The sequence below is a fragment of the Scardinius erythrophthalmus genome (assembly GCF_964197995.2).
Source record: "Scardinius erythrophthalmus genome assembly, chromosome: 9".
Taxonomy (NCBI): Eukaryota; Metazoa; Chordata; class Actinopteri; order Cypriniformes; family Leuciscidae; genus Scardinius; species Scardinius erythrophthalmus.
In genome coordinates this window covers 1,881,749-1,893,121 of record NC_138229.1, presented here as the reverse complement: position 1 = coordinate 1,893,121, position 11,373 = coordinate 1,881,749, and the positions used below count along the sequence as shown (strand labels likewise).

General features: G+C 38.4%; 1 protein-coding gene across 1 annotated transcript in view; it reads right to left on the bottom strand.

Moving 5' to 3' along the window:
• The window catches only part of pias4b (protein inhibitor of activated STAT, 4b), a gene marked incomplete at its 3' end in the record, with an annotated part of 32,076 nt that overhangs the window by 18,214 nt on the left and 2,489 nt on the right, over positions 1-11,373 (bottom strand). The window contains exons 3-7 of the mRNA XM_081375583.1: positions 10,775-10,859; positions 9,563-9,604; positions 9,379-9,469; positions 5,750-5,875; positions 2,114-2,120 (exon numbers count right to left, since the gene is read on the bottom strand). Of these exons, the coding sequence (XP_081231709.1) occupies positions 2,114-2,120; positions 5,750-5,875; positions 9,379-9,469; positions 9,563-9,604; positions 10,775-10,859 (351 nt within the window). The remainder of the gene's footprint in view (positions 1-2,113; positions 2,121-5,749; positions 5,876-9,378; positions 9,470-9,562; positions 9,605-10,774; positions 10,860-11,373) is intronic.

Here is an 11,373-nt window from a genome sequence, read left to right as displayed (position 1 = left end):
TTCTGAGGCGTGCAGTTATTATCAGGGAAACTCACAGCTAAAGTAGTTCCAGCAGGTTTTGACCGCATCACAGCTCCATATCACTACGCCAACACATTCCAGTTACTTTAAAGGTCTTTACAGCCGACAACAGCAAAATAACCCACAGCGACACTGACCAAGCAGATTAATATAGCTATCAGTAGGATAAAAACGACAATTACCATAAAATTACGTTTTATTATGTACGGAAAATACATACTCTCTCTTTCCCAGTCAAACCCACACACACACACACAGTACGAACACACACTCGCACAGAAACGTGTTGTCAGCGCTGCTCTAATGAGTTTATCAGTAAAATAGTTTAGCAACTTAAAAGCTACATGACGTTTCTCACTAGCGAGAGAATAACGAATAACGCCGCTGTTCTTGAAGCAGATCAACTTACAGTTTCACTATTAGAGACGCTGCTGATGAACACTGTAGAGAGACACACACACTCAGGTGATTCACACACACTTAATCTCTCTCTCTCTCTCTCATAACTGCATTAGTCTGCTATCAGTAGCCGCGTTTCCATTACCCTTCAAATTGCGCAAATTGAAAATACGGCCAATGGAAACACGTCAATTTCGCAAAAACTCGCATTTATCGCAAAAAGTTTTTCTGCTCGCATGAGGAGGTTTTTCAGGCAATTCAAAAAAGAAATATTTCGCAAAACTGCAATGGAAACAGTTTTTGCGCATTTACAGGTCACCTGACGTAGATGACGCGGTGTGTTTGGACAGAAGACGAGACAGAGTTCTTTATTAAATTCATAAAAGACAAAAGAATTACAGGAATACTGGATTCTAAACCTCAAATAAATGCCACAATCAGCAGATCTGAGGGAGAAACACCCAGAAACACCTCATATGTGCCGCTCACAAGTATAATAAGGGTCGTTCCTTACCATTAATGCTTGGAAAACACACACACACACACACATACATCTCCTTCCATTAATAATAATGGCCAGTGCAGTGGCTGGGATATAGTACATAAACCTACCAATGTCCGTTGCCATGGTTTTTGGAATGATTTTACTGATCGCGACAGGAAAAAATTGAAACGAATGTTTTAGTCGCATAACATCGGTTAATGGAAACTACATTTCAAAATAGTTTTTTGTCGACATTTAAAAAAAAACAAAAAAAAAAAACATTGCAAAAGTTTTGCGCAAATCTGTAATGGAGCCTAGCAGCTCAAGCATCCATTACTAGCTCTAAAATGGCGATTTATAATTAGCAACGGAGGTCTGATGAGATGCGTAAGAAATTAGTCCTGCACACAAGAGCGTTTTAAAGTAAATAACCTGACAAATGTCTTGAAATACATCGTCTGAACAATGTTTTGAGGTGTGGCAACCGTAGTATAAGTGAAATAATTGAATTATTGCATTACCACCTCAGCTGTGCATAGATATATCATTCCCTTGAGACTCCCCTCCTTCAGAGAACAGTTAAAGATGCTGTATGTAACTTTTTCACTCTACTAAAGCATAAAAATACCATAATATGTTTGCAGATATTTAGGACACATGCTGAGTTCACATACTCGTTTGTCTGAAAAACACTTTTAGGCCAGTTATTTTACTTTAAAATCAAGTTTCGAGTTTGTTTTTATTTATATGTGACCCTGGACCACAAAAACCAGTCACATGGGTCAATTTCTTGAAATTGAGATTTATATATAACATGAAAGCTGAATAAATAAACTTTCCATTGATGTATGGTTTGTTAGGATATAACAATATTTGGCCGAGATACAACTATTGAACATCTGGAATCTGAGGGTGCAAAAAAATCTAAACATTGAGAAAATCTCCTTTAAAGTTGTTCATTTATGTTCGAGATTGTGCTTCATTCACTCACAAAAATAAATGTTTTATATATTTACGGTAGGAAATTTACAAAATATCTTCATGGAACATGATCTTTACTTAATATCCTAATAATTTTTGGCATAAAAGAAAAATCGATAATTTTGACCCATTCAATGTATTGTTGGCTATTGCCACAAATATACCCGTGCGACTCGAGACTGGTGACGTGATCCAGGGTCACAATAAAAAACAGCAAACATGGCCGACCAAAGTGCTGAACACAACACAAGATAAAGAGACACACATTCATGACAGAAGCTCACAATGAATTAATAGCTAAAGAAAGTAGGTTTTAAGAGAAGATTTAAAAACAGTTAAAGAACTGTGCGTTCCGTGTTGGAATGTGTGTTTTTGTTTTGCTCTGTGTGACTCCGCCCACTGTCGGTTCAGCCAATAGTGTTCCGACAGCCCGGGGTTCCAGTTGGCGGGAAACACAGCGTATTACGGCCAGCAAACAAACTGGGTCAGAAACTGCAGATTCCACACGACCTAAAAAGCCTCCGTATCCATTTAAACATCTCTATGAACGAAAGCATATTAAAATGCAGATAAATAAACTCATCAACTTAAAGTGTGTAAGTCTCCTCAGCTTTCATTGTCAGTTGCGCTCGCTCCTGTTGCGTGTCCTCAATCTGGCAACCTGGCAATGATAATCTCAGGTACTGTTTATGTGCTTTATCTAATGTAAAAAGCGTGTCATGTGACTCTGAATATCATTTAGTGCTCCAGCTTTGTAGCTGAAAAAGCAACAATGGATAATTCACCTCAGATCTTGAAATTAAACAAATGGAAACAAGAACGTTCAAACTGTGAACAAACAAGTGTATTCTTTGACAAAGATTGTTTTAGTAACTCAGTAGCCTATGTATTTGAATAATGTTTAAATGGTGTAATATTTGTGAATTTGATTATGTAGCGACTTATCCATTTTCTTGCGAGTGCCGTCAAGATTACTCTCTGGTGCTGCGAGGCTCCGCCCACACGCTGTTCTGATTGGCTGACTCTGCCCACACGCTGTTCTGATTGGCTGTGGGTTTTGATTGATTTTGACGCATCTCGCAGTCGCGTCACGTCTAGTGTGGACAGACACATTATTTGTTGCTGGAATCTTATCGCAGTGGTTAAAGTGGGATTTGGCAGGTCGGGGAACCCTCAAATTTTGTGTAGGTGCAACAGGGGAAAATGACTCACCGTGGGACAACATATTGAGTATCATGGTATAGCAATACTTTTTTTAACAAGAGTGTCACTAACTATCACAATACTTATTTACTTGATATTTGAATGTTTTTATTTTGGCCCATCTACACTGATATGATGACGATACCATGTTAAAATTGACTGGGCTGAAAATGGACTGGGACAAAAATTCAGCCCTGGCACTGTAGCCACACCAGCCCATATTACCATCCACAGCCCATTCACAGACACGGGCATTCAAATGTGAGGTAGTATAGGGGGGTTTGGGGGCATGCTCCCCCAAGAAAATTTGGATTTTTCTGACCTACATATGTGCAATTTTTTTATCCAAAAATGGATAAGAAATAGCTTTAAAACCATGTCAGTGGGCATTCGATTATTTGTCAATACCTGCTCTCTCCTCATCTCCACCAGTCTATCTTTTTCTCTCAGTCTCCTTATCCTGCCCTATTTCTTCCCCCCCTAAAGCTGAACTTTGATAGTCTTTTCATTTTCGACTGTGTCAGAAAAGAAAGTAAACTCAACTGATATTTATGTTTTTATGAATTATTTTCTTAGACAAGTTAATTGACTCAAGGCTACCAGGAAAGCTGTAGCCTAAGTCAGTATTGTCAATAGGAACCTTCTGCAAGCTTTGGAATTTGAAAACGCCTGTTTTTAAATGTTAAAAGTAATTTAAAATAATACAAATTATAGGCTACGTTTAACGCAGTTGGTGGAATTGGCAGACGTTCCCTTAGGCATCATGCGCTGTGGAAACGCGTCAAAGCATTCTCAGGTATAAATATGCAGCAATAACGCACGTACACTCACCTAAAGGATTATTAGGAACACCATACTAATACTGTGTTTGACCCCCTTTCGCCTTCAGAACTGCCTTAATTCTACATGGCATTGATTCAACAAGGTGCTGAAAGCATTCTTTAGAAATGTTGGCCCATATTGATAGGATAGCATCTTGCAGTTGATGGAGATTTGTGGGATGCACATCCAGGGCACGAAGCTCCCGTTCCACCACATCCCAAAGATGCTCTATTGGGTTGAGATCTGGTGACTGTGGGGGCCATTTTAGTACAGTGAACTCATTGTCATGTTCAAGAAACCAATTTGTTTTGTAACATGGTGCATTATCCTGCTGGAAGTAGCCATCAGAGGATGGGTACATGGTGGTCATAAAGGGATGGACATGGTCAGAAACAATGCTCAGGTAGGCCGTGGCATTTAAACGATGCCAAATCGTTAATACGCCAAATTCTGACTCTACCATCTGAATGTCTCAACAGAAATCGAGACTCATCAGACCAGGCAACATTTTTCCAGTCTTCAACTGTCCAATTTTGGTGAGCTTGTGCAAATTGTAGCCTCTTTTTCCTATTTGTAGTGGAGATGAGTGGTACCCGGTGGGGTCTTCTGCTGTTGTAGCCCATCCGCCTCAAGGTTGTGCGTGTTGTGGCTTCACAAATGCTTTGCTGCATACCTCGGTTGTAACGAGTGGTTATTTCAGTCAAAGTTGCTCTTCTATCAGCTTGAATCAGTCAGCCCATTCTCCTCTGACCTCTAGCATCAACAAGGCATTTTCGCCCTCAGGACTGCCGCATACTGGATGTTTTTCCCTTTTCACACCATTCTTTGTAAACCCTAGAAATGGTTGTGCGTTAAAATCCCAGTAACTGAGCAGATTGTGAAATACTCAGACCGGCCCGTCTGGCACCAACAACCATGCCACGCTCAAAATTGCTTAAATCACCTTTCTTTCCCATTCTGACATTCAGTTTGGAGTTCAGGAGATTGTCTTGACCAGGACCACACCCCTAAATGCATTGAAGCAACTGCCATGTGATTGGTTGATTAGATAATTGCATTAATGAGAAATTGAACAGGTGTTCCTAATAATCCTTTAGGTGAGTGTAGGTGATTTTGAATGAATATTTAATGTCGATATACAATGGTTACATAATGTGAAAACTAATCCTGCTACTGATATCTTTGTAAGACTGCCGACCCTCATTGGCAAGGGCAAACAAATGTCCAACGAATATCGAACCTAAAACTAACTTTACCGCGCTCAACCACGAGTGCATTTCACGCATTAGTAATCACTGGCGTTCAGCGGGGAGGGGAGGAAGGACTTTGTCTGCATGCGTGAACCGGCGTAGATGCACTCAAATCAGACAGGAGAGCCGTGACTGAGAACACAACGTTGGGAAGCGTGTTTGCCAACCATCAAAACCCTACCATCGCGCTATCATTGATATTAATGAATCTATTTATTTATTAATTTATCTGAGGTGCCGGAACTTTAACCCCTGGGTGTGAAGCCTGCCCACACATGATCTGATTGGTTACAAGGTAGTTTGTGACGTCAGAAACACCAGCGATTTCAAAGCGTGTTTTTGAGACTGTCTTTGGTTCACTGCAGTTTTAAGGAGGAAATACTCAGCAATGGTGTCGACTTATGAATTTACACATGGTTTGTCTTAAAGCATATTAAAAACACCACATAGACACATAAACAACATTAAAAGCTGGATTTTCACCACAGGGGGACTTTAAGTGCGTAGATTTTTAAACATGCTAAACATGAATAGACATGCCTCCTCATGAATATTATTATGTGGGATTCATTCTGTCAGACAGACGTACCTTGCCGAAGTTTCCCCACTCCACTGAGAATCGGTTTGTGAATGAAATGTACAGATCGGGTGTGATGTCGATCGGACGACACGGACGAGAAGGTTCCGTCCCCATTTTATTGGATGAATAGGAACACTGCGAACAACACATAAACATTAGGCAAAATTAAACTACACTGTTAAAAAATCCTACAGTAAAAGCGTGTAAAAATGCTTACCTTACTACACAGTGAAAAACTGGACAGGACATTTAAAATACTGTTAAATTGACAGCGTTTGAAAGTTAAAAAGCACCATAATAATAATAATTCACAGTGAAAAACTGTAACCTGAGTTTCCCAGAATCCTCACTTTTGACAGTTCTCCATTGAAAAAGTTCTTCTTATCAGTTATGCAGTTATTATACTGAGGACACTGTGATCAAACGTAATACGAGGCACAGGAGCTGTAAACACGGTCAGACTGAGAGGAGAATCAATCGCGAGAGTCATCTGAATCAATGTGAATCAAACACGAGAGTCATCTGAATCAACATGTATCAAACACGAGAGTCATCCCAATCAATATAAATTAAACACGAGAGTCATCTGAATCAATGTGAATCAAACACGAGAGTCATCTGAAGCAATGTGAATCAAACACGAGAGTTAAACGAATCAATGTGAATCAAACACGAGAGTCATCTGAATCAATGTGAATCAAACATGAGAGTCATCTGAATCAACATGAATCAAACACGAGAGTCATCCAAATCAATGTGAATCAAACACGAGAGTCATCCGAATCAATGTGAATCAAACACGAGAGTCATCCGAATCAATGTGAATCAAAACATGAGAGTCATCTGAATCAATGTGAATCAAACACAAGAGTCGTCTGAATCAAACACGAGAGTCATCCGAATCTATGTGAATCAAACACGAGAGTCATCAGTCTGAATCATGGACTCAATTGGTCATTCAACTCACTTATCAGTTATGCACATCAGGGTTTTATGCAGTGTTGGGGAGTAACGGAATACATGTACCGGCGTTACGTATTCAGAATACAAATTATGAGTAACTGTATTCCGTTACAGTTACCATTTAAATAGTTGGTATTTAGAATACAGTTACATTGTTGAAATCAATGGATTACATGACGATACTTCTCTGTTTCACGAGTTTATTCACTCTCTAAATAAATTAAGGCAACTCTACAAAGAGAAGGGAGCACGAAATATAACGGTGCAGTACAACCTCTGCTTGCCAGCAACCAACCTCCTTTCAGCGTCCAACTCAACCTTCAACCTGAAGAAGCATCTTAAAGTAGGCCTACGTTTTTTTTTTTTTTTCAAATACGTGCAGTCAAAACTTGAAATATAAATTCTCAGAAAATGCATTAATACCAATATTGAAACGTCTGTATATATCCATACTCCCTTAATAAAGGAGTCCAGACATTAGAAAAATATCGGTCTACATGCGTTTTATAGCCTATTTAATATGAGGGAAATAAAACATGCATGACACAAAAAATCTTTAACTTTTAGGTGCTAATCTGTGAATTACACTGCGCAAACCAAAAGTAATACTACTCACCGGATGAAGAAGGGTTGGCTCTCCACAGAACATAAAATATTTATTTTATTTTATTTTTCGTATTCGCATTTATGAGAAAAAAAAAAAAATGTTATGGTCGTGACAGTTCTCCGTTACGGACGTGAGCGGCACTAAAAGACTGCTTTAAAACTTTCACAGAGACCTCAAACAGAAAGCACAAAGCCTTTCTTTAAAGTGAATTTCGTTTTGTATTAATTGTATCTTAATTTTAATCAATGTTCCATCAACCAATTGCCTGGATTTAAGTAAATATAGCAGACAATAATCAGGACACGGAGGCGCCAGCGCGTGAACTGGAGCTGGTCTCATAAATGAACGCCCGTTTCACACATACTCTGTTTGCAGTGCGTTTTTTTTTTTTTCGTACCCATGTTAACAGGTTAGAGCTTTCACACTGCGGTCCGTTTATCCGTCCCAGGAGCGGTGTGTATACAGCAGTGCAGAGATCGTTTCCGCACCGAGTGTATTTCTGCTGTGCCGCAAACGCTGAATTAAAGTGACAGCGCATGGTTCGTGGTCAAAATGAACACAGATTGAGCTGAAAATGTAGTAATTTCACCATAAATGCATTTAATTAAATAAAATGTAGTAATACCATCATAAATGTATTTCATTAAATAGGCCTACTGCTTTTTTTTCACAGTCATCTTTTTACTTTAAGACCGGGGTAAAACTAGGCCTACAGTTTACTTTAACATGGCGAAATAATGAACAACACTCGTTTGATTCGTGGAGGTTGAAAAACAAGTTATTTGTGGCATGCAAGATTTAGCCTATTGTATTCAAATTTAAATGCAAAAGAAAAGGCATGAGAGTCGGCTGTTTTTGTCAATTTTAAGTTTTAATTTAAAATGTTTGCGATTTTAATAGCCTACATGTTAAATATGTTACCACTTGCTTGCACAACTTAATCTATATAGAAGTAATGCATTGATTAATACGTTGTTTAAATTGTTTAAACTTGAATATGTCTATTAAAGAGTGTATTATGTGTAGGCTACAAAGAAAATTGCACCGGTGACAAAACTCTTTTTTAAATAAAAGTTGCTGAAAACTTCTGGATTTGAAATACAAATATTGTGTATGTGTTTGTGGTATCAGTGGATCAGTTACGCACTCCATACGCATCATATGTGAAAGCACTATAGCGCGTGCTGCTCTCCTGTACCACATACGCACTGCAAAACGCAGCGCATCCGTATGAAATGTGCATTTCTCTCAGGCGCGTTCACTAGGCTACTGCGAAGATCGCGAGTCAGCATCGTCAACTTCATCTTTGTAGCCGACACTGACAAAGAAAACACTTGTTTATTAATAAACAATTAAAATATCTCCTTTCTATATTTGACATATTCATAATTATTACTTTTGCCGGTTCTTTGTGACAGCTTTTAGGTGCTTTATTGGCATACGCGTCACCACCGCATTCACCGCACCCCACAAGAATAGGCCTGTTTATTAAGCAGGATTTGATGTCCGACACATATAAAATGCAATTCAATGTGGAAGTAATCCAAGTATTCAGAATACGTTACTCAGATTGAGTAACGTAACGGAATACGTTACAAATTACATTTTTGGGCATGTATTCTGTATTCTGTAACGGAATACATTTTGAAAGTATCCTTCCCAACACTGGTTTTATGTTACATCTAATATTGTTTTCTTGCATTATTGTATGTTATGATGGTGTTTCGCATTTATTTTTATGACACTGAATGCACCTTATACATTTATGGTAAAGCTACTCATGATGAACTTTGACTCTACATGTTGCTTTCTCTTTATCACCTGTGTTAAAAACACATTTTAAACAGTGTAAATGAATGAGGACAATAAATGAATGTCTTGGCAACTGTGATAACTAACAAGTGAGTTCAAAACTTCAATGCCTTTTGACACTGTCCAGACAACTGGATTCACAGGATATGATTATTTATGTGTAAACTTGGCCTGGCAACACGTGATGCAGAAGATTTAATGTTAACAGCACCTTTTTGGTGTCAAAGCATCTAATACTTTATCTGCCATACGTCACCTGTACAGGACAGCTCATGTGATTAACTAAAACACTGATGTTCGGTGGATACTGATCTTCTTCAACACCGACGCTCTCACTGTAACAAATCCTGAAAGACACATTTAACAACACGTTTTCAGAATGAATGTTGTTGAACAGCAATACATGTCATTTATTTTATTCTTCTGTGGTAAAGATTCACCTGAGCACCACCTGAACAGATGCCGAGCCAGACTGAGTCGTCCTGATGGAAGGAAGAAAAAAGCTTTAAATATCTCAAGAACACAAGTTATAATGAAATAATTATACTGAGGACACTGTGTTCAAACATAATACGAGGCAGAGAAGCAGTAAAACATGGTCAGACTGAGAGGAGAATCAATCACGAGAGTCATCCGAATCAATGTGAATCAAACACGAGAGTCATCCGAATCAATGTGAATCAAACACGAGAGTCATCCGAGTCAATGTGAATCAAACACGAGAGTCATCCGAGTCAATGTGAATCGAACACGAGAGTCATCCGAGTCAATGTGAATCAAATACGAGAGTCATCAGAATCAATCATGAGAGTCATCCGAATCCATGTGAATCAATGTGAATCGAACACGAGAGTCATCCCGAATCAATGTGAATCAAATACGAGAGTCATCCGAATCAATGTGAATCGAACACGAGAGTCATCCGAGTCAATGTGAATCAAATACGAGAGTCATCCGAATCAATGTGAATCGAACACGAGAGTCATCCGAGTCAATGTGAATCAAATACAAGAGTCATCCGAATCAATGTGAATCAAACACGAGAGTCATCCGAGTCAATGTGAATCAAACACGAGAGAGTCTGAGAGAGTCTGAATCATGGACTCAATTGGTCATTCAACTCACTTCCTCGCCGAATCGACTCCATTAACCATTAACCATTTTTGGTTCAGTTTTCTTTTCATTTGAATTCTGCATTGCATTCAGATGAGGTAACTCTTTTAGGAAAATAATAAACAGATGTGCCCAAAAGCGATCTTTTGTAAGATTACTGAAATTTCTGTCTTGTTTTCAGCACAAATATCTAAACATTCTTAAATCAAAATACATTTACTGGAGAAGCAAAATGACTTTCTGAAAAATTGCTCAAAAAAATTATGCATAAAATATCTGTCAGTGGGGTCAGAAAAATCTACTTATTTTAGAGGGAAAACCAGATTATTTTCTGACCACATGCTTTTTTGAAGCATAAACACTTCATTTGGATAATTTTTTCAGAAAACAATTAATATCTTACTTGATTTTGCTTCTCCAGTAAATGTGTCTTGATTTAAGAATGTTTAGATATTTGTAATGAATCCCTCACTACAAACAACAGCACAACACTGTCCATTAATGTTCAGATGAATGAATAAAGACGAGCAGAAACTCACCGGCTCTTCTGGATCTGAGCCTGTTGATTCGCATTGAGATGAATCAAGAAATCTGAGATTTGCATGATTCCTCCAAACGTGGGCACTGAAAACATGAGCAAATACACACTCATGCATGCTTTCAACATCAAGAATTTAGGTTACAATTGATCTGAATAAAGGAATAGTTTTGATTACTTAATTTATAGTAAATTTGTGAATCAGTGTGAATGTCAATGTGAATCAAACATGAGAGTCATCCGAATCAATGTGAATCAAACACAAGAGTCGTCATAAGCACACTTGTGTTTGAGTCACATAGTAAAATTCAAACACAAGAGTCATCAGAATCAATGTGAATCAAAAACGAGAGTCATCCGAATCAATGTGAATCAAACACGAGTCATCCGAATCAACGTGAATCAAACACGAGAATCATCCGAGTCAACGTGAATCAAACACGAGAGTCATCGGAATCAACGTGAAATGAACAGAAGAGTCATCCAAATCAATGTGAATCAAACACGAGAGTCATCCGAATCAATGTGAATCGAACAGAAGAGTCATCCAAATCAATGTGAATCAAACACGAGAGTCATCGGAATCAACGTGAAATGAAC